Source organism: Saccopteryx bilineata, chromosome 10 (assembly GCF_036850765.1).
Source record: "Saccopteryx bilineata isolate mSacBil1 chromosome 10, mSacBil1_pri_phased_curated, whole genome shotgun sequence".
In the NCBI taxonomy this organism is placed as follows: domain Eukaryota; kingdom Metazoa; phylum Chordata; class Mammalia; order Chiroptera; family Emballonuridae; genus Saccopteryx; species Saccopteryx bilineata.
In genome coordinates this window covers 11189238-11205954 of record NC_089499.1, presented here as the reverse complement: position 1 = coordinate 11205954, position 16717 = coordinate 11189238, and the positions used below count along the sequence as shown (strand labels likewise).

Genomic DNA, 16717 nt, shown 5'->3' with positions numbered 1-16717 from the left:
GATATTTTCACTAGAATTAAAATAATCTCAAAGTGATCTTTATGACAGTTTTCTTTTGAATTACCAAGAAACAGCTCTTTAGCTGGTTCTGTTAGCATGTAGCTTTTAAACTAATGCTGATAGGCCGCTTTAATGTGGCTGTTCCCAGTGGCAGATACTTGTGTAATTTAAATTTTTATTTTGCCATTTAACTTTTTTTTACAGGACTTTCTTCCTTAGATAATTTTGTGATGTTACTGATTAGAAGGAATTTGTATGCTTAATTTAGGCATGTCTCTACAACTTAATTATGTAAGTTTTTGGTTTCTGCTCTCATAGTCTATTTTCAGTTCAGTTGAATACTAAATTTACCACATAGAAATTAAGCACATAAGAGAATAAATGAACTTCTCCCATGTATAATGCATTAGGCAGGATAATTTGGAGGAAATGAGCTTTATGAAATAGATTTTTTTTTCCCTAAAATTTATTAGTTTTTCCCTGAAAATTCTAGTTTAAATATTATTTAGCCAAAGTATGTTACTACTAAACGTGACTGTTCTAAGGCTGTTTGTATAAAGTATAAAATACATGTTCTTTTCCTCAAGGCTTTAAGTAGTAATTTTTGGTCTTTTTATGCTTTTATTTAATTAGTTAAAACTTTTTTTTCTAAATATTCAGTCAAGTATCTGTACTGACCAGAAGAGGAATTTCACCCTTTGCTTTCTGTTTATTTCTGTGAACATTACACTTTAAAAGTGGCTTATAATTGGAGACTGACGAATTTGTGTTTTCTTCAAACAGATGAAAACTTTATTCTCAAACATGACAGAGCGTTCCTTTTGTCAATGGCAAATCGAGGGAAACATACCAATGGTTCTCAGTTTTTCATGTGAGTAGGCATCATTTAGAGATGAGCTTTTCTTAAACAGAGAAGCGCTGTTCATGGGAAAGATGGTATAGTTAAACCAAGTTTAATGCTAGAATTCTGTGAATTTGGGTTTTATTTTTAACTTCTGATATTACAGTATCTGGTAAGCTCTAGCAACCACTTCTGCATTCAGCACATATCCTGGATAATGAAAAATGGTATTTAAAAGGCATCGTTTGAAGATGTTCATTATTTTCAAAATAGGGTTGTCATCTTATGAACAAAAATTGGCTTTGACTCTTAACTAATTTGGAGGCTTAGTTTTCCAAAGATTAGAATGTCAACTACTGAGGAACATTTAAGAATTATCATAGACTAAGACTAAATTTACCCATGGCATGGAAAGCAGTTGGTTTGAATTGCGTGGCTCTTTGAGCCGATTTGAGAGAGATACTATGAGTATCTGATATTGTATGGAAATAAATTATTTGCTCTAGAGCCAGTATTTTAAAACGCTCAAACCTTAAGAGCTCTCTGCATAATTGAATCAATCCAGTGTTGTTGTCATTTCCATCAAATTTTATGAGATTATCACTCAGGATACTTGAGCGTGCTAAATTTGCTTTTCAAAACAAAACACCTTTATATTATATAGGCGCACGCACAACCAAAACCTTACTGCTTATTTCTCGTCTGAAAGACCTCCGCCATACTTTGAATTATATATTTTTAACTACAACTGCCCCAACCCTATTTTTATGATAATCCCATGACATAAAACAAGAAAGATAATTGTCTCTCATGAATTTAAATGCATTCGATTGGAAGTAAATCTCTACAGTTGTACTATGTATATTGGAGAAATATTTTATTCATGATTTATTAGAAAACATTTCTTTTTTTCGGGGGAGGGTCATCTTTCTGAATGAATGAGTATGAACGGCGCTTCCCTGTCTTTAAAGGAATTCATACACAATAAACCTCACATTTTTAATATGTCTGAAAAATAGATTCCCAACCTGATGTGATAAAGTTCAGATAAGGGACATTCTGTTCCTAAGAATGTCCTAAAAATGGAAAGTTGAGAGAAGATGCTAACACTTGCAATCGTGCAGGAAAAAAGGAAGACCATAAGCATTTGTTCCTATATTATGTTTTGATTTCATGGTGTATTAGTTATTACACTTCTATTCTTAACCTTCAGGGCCAGAAAAAAGTAGTGGGAAATATTTTGAAAAACTTCTTATATAGTAATTAAATATAGAAGGTATTCTTTGATTGAGTTTTCCCATTTCCATTTTTAAGCTTATCTGAACTGAACATGGTAAACTAATGATTCATTGGTCAAGAAGCTACCATCTGAGGGCTCTAAAGTTTCTTTTAGATTTCCTTTTTTTATATCTACATGTAAAATTTGATTCATCAAGTAGCAGCAGCTTATTTCCATTGTTACTTACCAATTAGCTCATTTATAAACTGTTCAAGTTGAAACCGGTGCACCTACATATATTATTTAAAGTCCAGTAAATGAGATTCTCACTTTCAGAAATGTAGAGTGCCTTGTTTCTATGTTATTTAGGGCTTGCTTAGTCTTTCCTAGGAATGTTTAGTATCAGAACAAAATTAAGGCCATTTTACATCAGACTGCTCTTTTTGACAAGGAGTGCCAAATCACAATTTTAACTTTAGTAAATTAAGATGAAAAATTTTAAACTTTTATTCATAATGAACCGTAGATGGCATTAAAATTACTGTGAACCTGTGATTGAAAGAAAATTGTCTGTGTTTAGTGTGAAATTTAATTCTGGAAATGAGTTCAAAGCAATCTGGGAAGTAACGGAGTGTTTTTGTATACTCAAAAATCCTAATCTCTTTTTTTAAAGAAGTTTCTCTGAATGTGCTTTTTTAATGCTGGCTAAAAGTACCAGTTCCCCATTGGGGAATCAAACCCCACATCCACATTGCCAAACGAAACACTTCCTTGCTTTTATAGAAAGGCTAGTAAAATGGAGATGGTTTTTTCCATAAAAGAAAAATCTTCGAAAATCCATGTTTTGCAAGCCTAACTTCGTTGGAGTCAGAAGCAGTGAAAAGTGTGAGGTGCCGTCTTCCAGTTGTGTTGGGATCCCAGTAATAGCTCTGCGGGTTGAGGTACTGGGATGGTGGTCCCGGAGCTGTCTGCTGGCTCCCCAGCTTGCCTTCTCCCCCAGCTCTGTTCTGAGGCACCGTGAGCGGCACTCTGCACTTGAAAAGGAAAGGGTAGTGTACGAATGGATGGTAAAGTGCCAGGAACTGCCTTTCTAGTTCCTGTTTTATAAGCTTAATACTGACTTTTAATACATCCTTTCAAAATTGTATTTGTAGTTTATGTTCTAAATTTGTTACTTTGCAATTCCTAAGGAATAAATTCAACACTATTAGTGTGGGTATTTTCAAAATATTCCTCAAGGATTCTTATGCTTTGTGCAATAACTATTGTCTTCATTACTTACACATTTAAAACTTTCCCTTCCTATGCGTACAGCATTTTTATTACACATAATTTTGCATATATTGCTTTCTTTGTGTGGGACAATTATGTATATGATAAAAATAAGGTTTTCTTCTTTGAAGCTATTTGCCATTTTTGCAGTAATTGCTTTTAACTATTGCTGTAGTAGTTATAATGATTTTGTTTTGGGGGCCTAAATAGGAGAAAACAGATTCTTTTTGGAATAGTATTGCTCAAGAAACGAGAGAAGTGATATGTGGCACTATCTCCATGAAATGCTGAGGAAATAATGGTTCATAGAGAGGTTTTTATTGAAGGAATTCAAAGAACAGGGACCAAAGTAGTAACTGAGTTAACTCATTATTTAATCCTTTTGTCCTTTTTATTATCTATGTTTTAAGCCAGAGACTATAAAGAATCACAATACATGCTATAGAATTTTAACACCTTGGAGTGGAAAAAGATTTAGAGATCTAGTCCATCCTTTTCATTCTATACGTAATGCTAAATGAGGACAAGAAACCATATAAAGTCTGGGTTATAGAAGTTTTGTTCATAATAGGGAAAAAAGTTGATGGCTAAAAGAGAATGCTGCACACCATAAGCTACGCAAACTTACCGCCCACTCTGCTCTGAATTGACTCTAGTTAGGGATTAGAAGCTTCAAGCATTACTGGAGAATAAAATGACACGTTATATAAAGGACCTGCCCCTCTTTCAAAGATAAAAGTTTTACTGTGAAAATGTGGACATAAAAAGAAGAAAGGTTGATCCCAAGTTTCTGAATATGTGGAATAATTTTTTTTATGCAAATGTTTCTTGTGTAAGAGAAATCATTGTCATGACCCAGTTGTCATCAGAAGAAGGGTGTGAGAAAGAAGCCTTAGTTGCCTCTGCCCAGATCAGGGTGGCAGCCACTGCCTCGCCTACTTCCGCTGCTGCTAGAACTCAGGCCTGTGACTGTTGCCCTGGTCTCCTGCACTGTTGGTCTGTGCGGGCCTCTGTCACAGCCGTGGAGTAGAAAACCTGAAGAGCTGTGGGGAAGTCTCTCAGTGGTCTGGATCATTATAAAGAGATAAAACAAAATAATGCAAAGTCACACTTGATTTTCAAGAAAAAGTGTTTGCTATGTTTTAACAGTCATAAATAAGACTGTGGAGAAAAACAAAAGACGATCTGGGATGTGTTCTGTCATGTAAGAACCTGACTGGCAGTGGCTGCTCACCTGAATGAGGGAGAAGCGCTGAACGTTCAGAGTAGTGTAGCAAAGGGTGCTGGGTGGCTTGGTGATAAGGGATCTATAAAGCTTTATTGACATTTTGGGTATAGTAGATTTGGGTAGGAATGCTTTTCTCCTCCACATATTCATGAATATAGGTGAGAAGAAATGCTAGTAAAAGTTAATAACCTGAGAAGTTCTAGCTTTTCCCTTTTGTATTTTTGGGTAATACCTTCATATGTTAACTTCAAGATTTTTCATGAACAAAGATGTTCATAAAACTTAACAATAAACCAATTTCTCTGAATATCAAGTGTCATCCCTACAGTTCTGTTTCAGTATTACTTAGTTTTTATGTGACACATTGGTGAGTCACATAGCACCGAAGCTTTTCTGTTCTGGTACTTTTGGAACACAGGTGGACACTGTGGTGTGGCTTGGTTAGATTCCGAGCCTTGCCACAGCGTTGTCACCCTGTCCAGTTTGTTGGTGTCTCCTCCATGGTGCTGTGATATTCCAGGAGTTGGAAGGAAAATATTGCATGTTAAAGGCTACATTCAACAGAAACACATTATCTTTGTTTTCTTTTCTCATATTATTTTATACCTACAGTCATATTTTTTTATATTCCTTGGAAACTTCACATTATTTGAAACATTCTTTTTTTGACAGGCAGTCATATGTCAATGCCTTTATAAGAAATTAAAGCTTGTTTTTAAGTATTTTAATATTAAATATAATCAAAACCCCCTATTAAAAAAATTATTTTTTTTTGTATTTTTCCGAAGCTAGAAACAGGGAGAGACAGTCAGACAGACTCCCACATGCGCCCGACCGGGATCCACCCGGCACGCCCACCAGGGGGCGAAGCTGTTCCCTCCAGAGGGCGATGCTCTGCCCCTCCGGGGCATCGCTCTGCCGTGACCAGAGCCACTCTAGCACCTGGGGCAGAGGCCAAGGAGCCATCCCCAGCGCCCGGGCCATCTTTGCTCCAATGGAGCCTCAGCTGCGGGAGGGGAAGAGAGAGACAGGGAGGAAGGAGGGGGGGAAGGGTGGAGAAGCAGATGGGCGCTTCTCCTGTGTGTCCTGGCTGGGAATTGAACCCGGGACTTCCGCATGCCAGGCCGACACTCTACCACTGAGCCAACCGGCCAGGGCCCCCCTATAAAAATTTTATCTACTGTATATAATAAGGTTTTTGGTCTGAGTAGTAATATGTTTAAAGTTTTAAAGAGTTAAAATTTTTTTCTTTGAAAAAAATTATGTAATGGGGAAAATCGGAGATTAGCCATGAAAAGAAAGTACTATCTGTGGCCAGGATTTGACAGCATGCATTTATACATTTCTCTCTCTTGCCGTGTTCTTTTATGAGAAGATCCTTAAAATTCTAGTTATGAAGCTTTATTATTTTCAGTGACTTAACGGCTACAGCGTGTGTATAATATCAAACAGTAACTAGTCCAGACATTTGCTTATTAACTTCTGGTAGTTGTCTGTGTGTCTGAAAAAGTTTTCAAATGTGGAAGCACAAAAGGACCTTTTTTTCTTTAATTAAAATTTTTTTTCTTTTTTTAGAAATTTAATTTAATGGGGTGATGTTGATCAGTAGGAGAAGCGTACATAGGTTTTAGGTAAACATCTCTGTAGCATTTGAACAGTTGATTATGTCGTGTGCCCATCACCCAAGGTCAAATCATTTGCCATCACTGTATTTCCATCACTGTCCCTCTTTACTCCCTTCTCCCTACCCCCCACGAAAGTTTCTTGAATTATTTGAAGTGAATTAGTAAAGAAGTTCACTGAAATTTTGTTTTGAATTCTCTTAACTCATTTTTTTTTTGCACTGAAATCTTTGCTTTCCACTGGTATTAATGAATCCTGGGCATTCAAGATTTACGTTTATGTATGTCCTCAGGATGTATATTCTCTGTTTGGGTGAGATATTAGTTGACTTAGCTGATTTCTAGGATTTGTGAAGTGAAATAGGTATTAACACCCTAACATTGCAATATTAAGGATCTGAGCAGATTGCAACATCAACTACAATGCTTTTCTTAAGTATGAGTCATTTCATATACATACCTATGTGAAAGAAAATTTAGAGCCCTCCATTTTAAAAAGCTTTCTTGCTTTGCATAAAACTTGAATATATTTAATTTCAAAGTTATGTTGATATTAAAACATAGAATCAGTCTTGTCTTAAAAGTGTATTACAATTTATTTCTTGCCATTTTTGTGTAAAATTTACAGAAAGAGTGTTACACCGTGCGCTCCAAAGGTAATGTCTCATTACTCTAAGGCTCTCTCTTTTTCTCTCTTTGCCTTTATCTCTTTAATCCTGTGTTATGTGCATTGAACAATTTTAAGAAAAAAAAATTGCTTGATCTGTGTGGCAGAAATACATGACATCAAGTGTGTTTTATTGTTCGTGTTAACCCTGAGAAATATGTTTGCATTTCAGTGGCTTATTTCTACCAAGTTTCCACACATCTTTGGGGCTGGGGTGTTATATTGTATATAATGGTTTTAGATCTCATTTTGGGACAGAATTGTTTCTGTATAAGGCCAAAAGCTTCTTAGATAATGGTGTAAATAACTGACACTTCTCAGTTTCTAGGGATTAAATGAGCCCTTGCACATGTACAGAGGTTGGCAAAAGTAGGTTTATGATTGTGAGTACATGAAACAGGGTTTTTATTCTTGTATTATTTTCTTATTAATTATTGTAGTGTTTTTTATTATTAACCTACTTTTTCCCACCCTTGTATTTTTAAAGTAGATTCAAGTGTTGGGAGAACCTGGAAAATTAGTGCCTCAGTGACAGGAGAAAACAAAAATATGAAAATATTGAAAGCTTTTGTCATTTGAAGTGTTTTTTGTGGTTGTTTCTCCTTTAGGTGTGTTTTCATAAGTGTGAACAAGTGATAGTCTCTGGCCTTCTGAAGGTCTTAATTTACTGAGCATATGTCACTGCATGGGACTTGACGACCGTGTAGTTTTTGAAAGATGAATAAAGTTGAGTTGGTGGGATGAGCTCTCTTTGTCCACTTTAATAGAATGAATAGCTTGGACTGAGCATATCATTTCCTCCTGCCCTTTTGTAACCCCATTCGGCAGCATCCTGTTTATCCATGTCTAAGTGTCAGCCTAGTGCCAATAAGCCTACTTTACATTTGGATTTCTACTTTGGGAATGGATGCTGAGAACCCCAGAGGGCTTCCTTTCATTCATTTTCCCCTTCGGTATTTATTTATTTATATATATATTTTTTGATGAGAGGAGAGGAGATAGGCAGAATCCCCATATGTGCCCCTACCAGGGTCCACCCAGCTAACCCCATCTGGGGCCAGTGCTCGAGTATTGAGCTATTTTTAGTGCTTGATGCTGATGCACTCCAACAGAGCTATCTTCAGCATCTGGGGTCACACTCGAACCAATCAAGCCACTGGCTGCAGGGGTGGAAGAGTGAGGGAGTAGGGGCAGGCAGATGGTTACTTCTCTGTGCCCTGACCGGCAATCAAACCTGGGATGTCCATATGCCGGGCCAATGCTCTACCCACTAAGCCACTGGCCAGGGCCCCCTATCGGTATTCTTAATGAGTAGTCTAGCCCAGTAAAGATACATATTTGTATTGCTGCATCCCAAATTGCAGATGTGAGTAATGGACTTAATTACACCAGTTTAGGCACAGCAGGCCAGCTGAAATTTGTCCTTGAAAGAATTGTTTCTCTCTTCATTTTTTTTTCACTATTGCAGTAAAGGACCAGGTTCATTTGTCTTCAGTTTTCATGTGAATTAAAAACAACGAGTATGTCATACAGTTAGCTATTCCATCCTCAAATTGATCACTGCAGTTAGAATGTTTTCATCTTGCCATTTACTCCAAAGGTTTGTGTTAAGGTGTTTTTACAGCACTCCTATTAGCCAAGGTGGCAACTAGGATTGGGTCTGTGTGTTTTAATAAAATCTATAGGCTTTCTCCAGTGCCAGAAGATTGAGAGTTGTGAGAGAAAGGATCAAGGAAGGAAGAGGAGTAAATCAAACCCACAAATCGTCCATTGTTTTCACTGCTACACATTTGAGACAGAGCCTTTATATTGCAGAACATTTTATCTTTAAATTTTACCTCTTTACATCTTCCATACAATGGAATCACTATCTAGATTATAGACTGATTTCTTCCTGTCTTTACTGTGCTTTGGTAACGTTTTATAATTGTGGAAAGCACATTTCTATCTCAAAGTTTTAGTTTAGCATCCAAGATAGTTCTGGATGCTAGTTTAATGATTTAAGCGTTAGTTAGTGCCTCCATTGGTGCCTTGCCAGTTTGGTAGATCTTCCTTCCTTCCTTCCTTCCTTCCTTCCTTCCTTCCTTCCTTCCTTCCTTCCTTCCTTCCTTCCTTCCTTCCTTCCTTCCTTCCTTCCTTCCTTCCTTCCTTCCTTCCTTCCTTCCTTCCTTCCTTCCTTCCTTCCTTCCTTCCTTCCTTCCTTCCTTCCTTCCTTCCTTCCTTCCTTCCTTCCTTCCTTCCTTCCTTCCTTCCTTCCTTCCTTCCTTCCTTCCTTCCTTCCTTCCTTCCTTCCTTCCTTCCTTCCTTCCTTCCTTCCTTCCTTCCTTCCTTCCTTCCTTCCTTCCTTCCTTCCTTCCTTCCTTCCTTCCTTCCTTCCTTCCTTCCTTCCTTCCTTCCTTCCTTTCTCCTGCCTGTTTTTATTCATTTTTACTGTTACATTAGCTTGAGTTACCACTTCTCAATCTTCTAAGGAAAATTTGAGGATAGTGGTTTTAAAACTCAAGATTCCCTTTAAAATTTTGGGGCTACTTAGGTTGACATTTTAATTTTTTTAATTATTCAGTGGTCTTATAGAATTGAGTTTTCTTATTGTAAGTATAAATGTTAACAATTCTTTATACAATGATGATTTTTAGCATTGTTGTAAAGGTGAAATTGTATTTTGTTGACTTATGTGTCTTAGAATTGCCTTAAAATGATTATAAAAATCGACACGGGAGCTTGTAGTACAATTGACTGCTCTAACATGGCCTGATGTCCAGTCACCTTTCTTCTAAATACCAATTTCTCATTCTTAAAAACTAAGGTGTTTGTGCTGTGTTGTTATGAGTCTAGTTACATCTGCTTTAGATATTTTTTCTACTGCAACTCACAACTGTGAAGATCTGTGAAAACGTCATGGAAAACCGGCTTGGTTTCAAAGATTGTAACCAAATGTACCCCTAGGCTCTTGAGGGTGACTGTCAGTTTGTGACTGTGGAAGAAGCCGGTGGAATGTTTTCTGGGCCAGTGAAGTTTGAAATGTCTCTGTTGTTACCCATCACTTACTGTGCTGTCAGCAGTATTGGCAGATCGAAGGTTGCTCCTTGTTGCGTTTTCAGAGGTGCTGTGGTTGGTGGCAGAACTTCACCTCAGGTGAAGGAAGAGAGGCAGGAGGTTCAGGAACAGACTTCCTGAGGCCTGATTCCATCTGCGTAACAGATGCGCACTGACCGAGCATGGGAAATAATAAAAGATCTCAGTCACGCTCGCTTCGGCAGCACGAGTGCACTAGACACACCTGTTTGTGTGGAGCACGTTGTACACTTTTTTTTTCTGCTGGCCAATGATAGGTACTTTTTATTCTTGTTTAGTTATCTTAATAAATTTTGAGTTTGTTTTTGTGTTGGATTTAGAGTAGCTTTAATTTTAATGTCTATGCTATATATTTCAAACCTATTTCATATAATATATATATAGAGATGTTTAGTTTTCATATTGGAGAAATAGATACGGTTTTGTAATTCATTTAATTTTGAGGTTTTTTTAATCAGTAAAATGGCTACTATTGCTGTTTTTAAGGCTTACGTGTATATCGTGTTTAACGTTTCCCTGGTCTTTTTATTTTTACCTCTTTGTTCTCTACATGCTCTGTGTTAAACTCTTCTGCTCTGTTCACCTGATGCCTGGTTTCTGCCGTCTTTGTGTTGACGTTTATTACACAGTACTACAAAACCAGCTCCGCACCTGGATGGGTAAGAGTCGTGTTCTTCTTACCTTGGGGAGGTGTTTGGGTGGCTGGTCCCAGACATCCTGGACCGTGGGTAAACCCTCAAGGGGTGTGCCCTTGACCTCTGGGTTAATCGCGCCCAGCCAGACTCTTCCTTAAGGATCCTGGTGCAGTAGCCTTGAGACTCCATGGCTTTCATGTTCCTCAGTAGGGCTTTCCCAGGGCCCGTGAATGGTCTCCTCAGCCATGAAGTGACCCTGTAGGGACGGTTTCTGAGTAGCAAGTGTATTCTGACCGCAGAAGGACTCTTTACCATAAAGGAGTTAAGAACCATTGTTTTAAAGACATAAACTTAAGGCCCAGTTTGAGTTATTGGGTTTTTTCCTTTTATGAAGCAGATCTCAAGTTCTAAGTCCCTTCAGGTATCAATCAGTGTGCTTTTATGTTTAGGTCTATAGATGTGTCATTTCTAACAGTTGTCTTGATTACTGCTCGTGACTTAATTATCAGTAAACCAACTCTTTCTTGAATTTGTATTGTGACAGGGTGCATGTTGTCTTTGGACTAGTTATTTCTGGTTTTGAAGTAATCGAACAAATTGAAAATCTGAAAACTGATGCTGCAAGCAGACCTTATGCAGATGTGCGAGTTATTGACTGTGGGGTGCTTGCCACGAAATCAACAAAAGATGGTAAGTTTTTTTGGGGGGTAAGGGGAGCTAGGACACAGGTAACTCACACTGAAGACTAACTTAAAAGATAGTTCGATTTCAGTAGTGGAAACACTACTATGAGGGGTATAGCAATAGCCCCGGTCCCTCTCTATCCTAACCGGATCCAGCCTGTCAGCAGACCTTCTCTCTCCCTTTTATTTCCCCTGCTGCCTGGTCCACACTACTGGTATTTCTTACCTGGCTAATTGTAATAGCCTTTTTCACTTTGCCTCTATTTTTACTCTGCTGTAATCTTTTCTCAGCAGCAGTAGCCTCCTAACTTGTCCCCATGTTTATAATCCTAGTTCCCTACAGTCCGTCCTTAATAGCTGTCAGAGTGATCTCCTAGGGCTCTCTCTCAATCAGCCAAAGCTGAAGTCCTTACAGCGGTCTGTAAGACTGGCTCTTGGCTGTTTCTGACCTCTTCCCCCTCATTCACTGTCTTCCAGCCAAGTTGACCTTGACTACTCAGTCACGCCACATACTTAGGGACTTGATGCTGGCTCTTTCATCTGTCCGGAACACGCTGCATTTGGATATCTGCCTGACAGCCCTCCCTCATTCCCTTTACGTCTTCGTTCAAATGTTATCTTAAATTACCTCTAACTCTCCCTATAGCTTTATATTGCTTTTTCATTTTTAGCAGTTATTATATGTTGTGTTATGTAGCTACTTGTTGTCTTATCTGACCCCAGTAGAATATAGAGTTCATGAAGGCAAGGACTTTGTTACCTCCCAGTCTCACCAGAAAATTGTATTATCAGCTTAAAAAAAAAGTTTACTTAAATTTTGTTCATTTACTATACATAAAACATGTTGTGGCCCTGGCCGGTTGGCTTAGTGGTAGAGCATCGGCCTGGTGTGCGGGAGTCCCGGGTTTGATTCCCAGCCAGGGCACACAGGAGAAGCGCCCATCTGCTTCTCCACCCCTCCCCCTCTCCTTCTTCTCCCGCAGCCAACGCTCCATTGGAGCAAGGTTTGCCCGGGCGCTGAGGATGGCTCTATGGCCTCTGCCTCAGGTGCTAGAATGGCTCTGGTTGCGGCAGAGCGACACCCCAGATGGGCAGAGCATCGCCCCCCTGGTGGGCGTGCCGGGTGGATCCCGGTCGGGCGCATTCGGGAGTCTGTCTGACTGCCTCCCCGTTTCCAACTTCAGAAAAATACAAAAAAAACCCATGTTGTATGAGGTTTAGTAATCATAATTTTTACTCTGAAGGGTAGGCACTGAAATCTAGTACTAATATTTTTGTTGATATTTCTTAAAAGTTTTTGAGAAGAAAAGGAAGAAACCAACTCATTCAGAAGACTCGGATTCCTCTTCCAATTCCTCTTCCTCTTCCGACTCATCTTCAGAAAGTGAGATTGAACATGAGAGAAGCAGAAGGAGGAAGCACAGGAGGAGGCCAAAAGTTAAACATGCTAAGAAGAGACGGAAGGAGGCGAGCAGCTCAGAAGAGCCGAGAAGTAAACACATAGTAAGCCCAAAAAGGTGAGTGTGCAGCCCTAGAATAGTCTTACCCAGCAAAACCACACTAACTCCTGGAATGGGCAAAGCATATGTAATTCTGTAAGCTCAGCTTTGCTACCTGTTGTTGAAAAAGGATAGAATTTTTTTACTGTAAATTAAAGTCTGGCCAATCTAAGGTAGCATAGACATTTCATATCAAAGATTTATTTGTTTTCAGGTGAAAATAATCCTTGAAACTCTTAAAAGAAAAAAGTTAGGATTCATTTGACAATTTTCAACGTTTTATTTAGTACTGTGGGTTTTCATTTGGGTTATTTTATTCTCTTTGAGAAAACTGTATAAACCTTTTGAGTGAGACTTACAAGGTATCAGTAGTTTTGCTCTTTAATATCTAATTTTATGTGCTTTTATTGTGAAATACAAATAGTATGTACCTTAATTGGTGGCTTGGTATGTTCTCTCTAAGTCACTCTGAGAGAAGTGATACCAATGAAAAAAGGTCAGTGGATTCAAATGCTAAAAGGGAGAAGCCTGTAGTTCGTCCAGAAGAGATACCCCCAGTGCCTGAGAACCGATTTTTACTGAGAAGAGATATGCCTCTTGTCACGGTGGAGCCTGAACCGTAAGTGGGATGATTAACCTATGCTTTCATTTTTGATTGGTGATTTCATGTACCCCATAGTGTTATTATGAGAATTAAATGAGCTAATGCCTTTAAAATGCTTGTTAACCTTCAGCAACAAACACCCTGTAAAGAAAATTAGGAAAGTAATTCCATTTAAAATGACATCAAAAAGAATAAAGTACTTAGAAATAAATTTAATCAAAGAGGTGAAAGATTTGTTCAATGAGAACTACAGAATGTCGCTGAAAAAGACCCTAAATAAATGGAAAGATATTTCATATTCATGGATTGGAATATTGTTATGTCAATGCTACTAAAAGTAGGCTATGGATTTAGTGCAGTCCCTTTCATATTGCAACAGCCTTTCTGTGGAAATGGAAAGATCAGTACCTAAATTCATATGGAATTGCAGGGGGCCCTAAATAAGCAAAAGTTGGAGGACGCGTACTTGATTTCAAAACTTACTACAAAGCTACCGTCATCAAAATAGTGTGATACTGGCATTAAGAGTAGCTATAGAGACCAACGGAATACAATCGAGAGCTCAGAAATAAACCCATACATCTGTGACCAACTCATGTTAGACGAGAGTCTCTTTAATAGATACTGCTGGGACAGCTAGATTTCTACATGCAAAAGAAAGAGGTTGGAATCCTACCTTACATCCTATATATATATCAGTTAACTCAAAGTGGGTCAGCAAGCTCATTTTAAGTAAACCATAAAACTCTTAGAAGAAAACAGGTAAATCCTCATGATCTTGAACTTTGTAGTGAATTCTTATATTTAACACCAAAAGCATGAGCAACAACAAAAAGACAATTCAATTTAGAAATGGACCAAGGACTTGAATAGACATTTCTTCAAAGAAGAGGTATACATGGCCTTTAAGCACATGGAAAGATGCTGAATGTCATTAGTCATTAGAGAAATAACAAATCAAACCCACAACGAGATTCTCACCTTCTAGAATGGCTATAATTTAAACAAAAACTAATGTCAGCAAAGATAGGGAGTGATGGGAATCTTCTCTCATCACTGGTAGGAGTGTAAAATGATGCACTTGCTGTGGAAAACCAGTTTGGGGCTTCCTCAGAAAATTAAACAGATTTACCATATAACCCAGCAGTTTTACTCTTAGCTGTGTGTTCAAAAGAGTTGAAAATGGAGACTCAAACAGGAAAGCGTACGCCAGTGTTCATTGCAACATGATTCGCAGTAGGAAAAAGGTGGAAACAAACCAAGTGTCCATCAATAGATGAATGGATAAACAAAGTGTGTGTGTGTGTGTGTGTGTGTGTGTACAGAGTGTTACTTGGTCATGAATTAGAGGTTACCAGAGGCTGAGGGAATGGGGATGATGGAAAATTAGTGCTTAATGGGTAGAGTTTTGGTTTGGGGTGATGAAAAATTTTGGGAAGATGCTGATGCTTGTACAACATTGTAAATGTAATTAATGCCACTGAATCGTACACTTAAAATAGTTAAAGTGGTCATTTCTATGTTATATATATTTTAGCCAATAAAAAAACATTTAAAAATGCCTATTAACATAATACCTGATCCATAGTAAGTATTCAGTAAGAGCCAGCCATTATAATAATAACATACAAAACAAACTCAAGTATGAAAAACTTCTCATGCATGGAGAACTGTAGTTGCCACAAAGTCCATACTCTTAAAATTGCCCATACAATGAGGCAGCAGATTCAGAGCATTGAAGGAGGGATCGTTTATAGTAGAGAGATGAAGACAAATGAACTAGATATAAAGTAAAATTAAAAAGACTAAAAAAGCACAATTAAGCATCGGAGTCAGGAATAAGTCCCATAGGATTCCCATAGAGCGTTATGATTTTGACAGTTGACATCTAAAAGAGGATTTTGTTTTAAAATAGTACTATGCTTAAAAAGATAGATACTAGTTAGTATAATGTATTTCTACCCAACTGGGTTACTTTTTTTTTTTTAAGTTGGCATTTAAAGGGTTTGCTTGAAAATTAGATTATGTGGAGTGCCTCATCCTGTGGAAGTATTGGATCTAAAGGAAGTGTTTTGTATTATAGGAGCAAAAATTCTACATGTAAACATTGAGAAAACTGACATTTGCTTATTTTTAATTTTCAATCATCCTTTCCAGGAAGATTCCGGATGCTACCCCCGTTGTAAGCGATCAGAAACCATCTGTATCAAAGTCTGGACGGAAGATTAAAGGAAGGGGCACAATTGTATGTTTGTTAAGATTTTTCCTTTTCTCAAATGATCTAAGTTGTAAAATGTTTTTACCGTAGGCAAAATCCTAGCTTTAATTTTAGGTGTAATCAAAAATCTGTTCAAGGAGCTAGTTGTGTTCTCCATAATTATGGGAAGATATTGCTATTAGGTCAAAGTTTACTGCCATGTTTGAATGGGTTTATGAAATGAACGTGTGAACCAATCAGTATGTTGAGAAGTCTTAGTATGCTGCATACTCCAGTCCAGACTAATGAATGCTGTAACCATTAGGACTTTGTCTTTATTTTGTGTATTTTTTTTATTTTTTATTTTTTTGTATTTTTCTGAAGTTGGAAACGGGGAGGCAGTCAGACTCCCGCATGCGCCCGACCGGGATCCACCTGGCATGCCCACCAGGGGGCGATGCTCTGTCCATCTTGGGGCATCGCTCTGCTGCAACCAGAGCCATTCTAGCGCCTGAGGCAGAGGCCGTAGAGCCATCCCCAGTGCCTGGGCCAACTTTGCTCCAATGGAGCCCTGGCTGCGGGAGGGGAAGAGCGAGACAGAGAGGAAGGAGAGGGAGAGGGGTGGAGAAGCAGATGGGCGCTTCTCCTGTGTGCCCTGGCCGGGAATCGAACCCGGGACTCCTGCACGCCAGGCCGATGCTCTACTGCTGAGCCAACTGGCCAGGGCCTAACCATTAGGACTTTGAAGAGGAAATGTTCACAGGTGAATACAGTAGAAATAAATTTCAGCTTTCCCTATTTCTTTCAGTTGCTCATGTTTGATATAACTTCATATCATTCTTTTGGAACTTCAGTCATTATTGCCTTTGAATGGGGCCTGAGATTGGGCCTTACTTCTAACTCGGTCCTATAGCAGACTGTAATTGAAGGGTATTTTAAAAATAGTGATTCCTGTCTTTGTTTTTACAGCGCTATCACACACCTCCAAGATCAAGATCCTGTTCTGAGTCCGACGACGATGACAGCAGTGAGACACCGCCTCACTGGAAAGAGGAAATGCAGAGGCTGAGAGCGTACAGACCACCTAGCGGAGAGAAATGGAGTAAAGGAGACAAGTAGGGTTTTGTTCTATCTTATGTGTTAAGGGAATTGAGACTGACTTCTGGACTTTTCAT

At 38.5% G+C, this 16717-nt stretch overlaps 1 protein-coding gene across 9 annotated transcripts in view; it reads left to right on the top strand.

The window, feature by feature from the left end:
* Positions 1-16717, top strand: part of NKTR (natural killer cell triggering receptor) — a 56349-nt gene that overhangs the window by 25790 nt on the left and 13842 nt on the right. For 8 of the 9 annotated variants that reach the window (XM_066244470.1, XM_066244466.1, XM_066244472.1 and 5 more), the window contains 7 exons: positions 784-871; positions 10554-10583; positions 11104-11249; positions 12537-12759; positions 13205-13360; positions 15503-15590; positions 16512-16657. In XM_066244470.1, coding sequence (XP_066100567.1) covers positions 784-871; positions 10554-10583; positions 11104-11249; positions 12537-12759; positions 13205-13360; positions 15503-15590; positions 16512-16657 — 877 coding nt within the window. Of the gene's footprint in view, positions 1-783; positions 872-6820; positions 6839-10553; positions 10584-11103; positions 11250-12536; positions 12760-13204; positions 13361-15502; positions 15591-16511; positions 16658-16717 lie in introns of those variants that run through there. The other variant, XM_066244475.1, reaches the window with a different exon arrangement.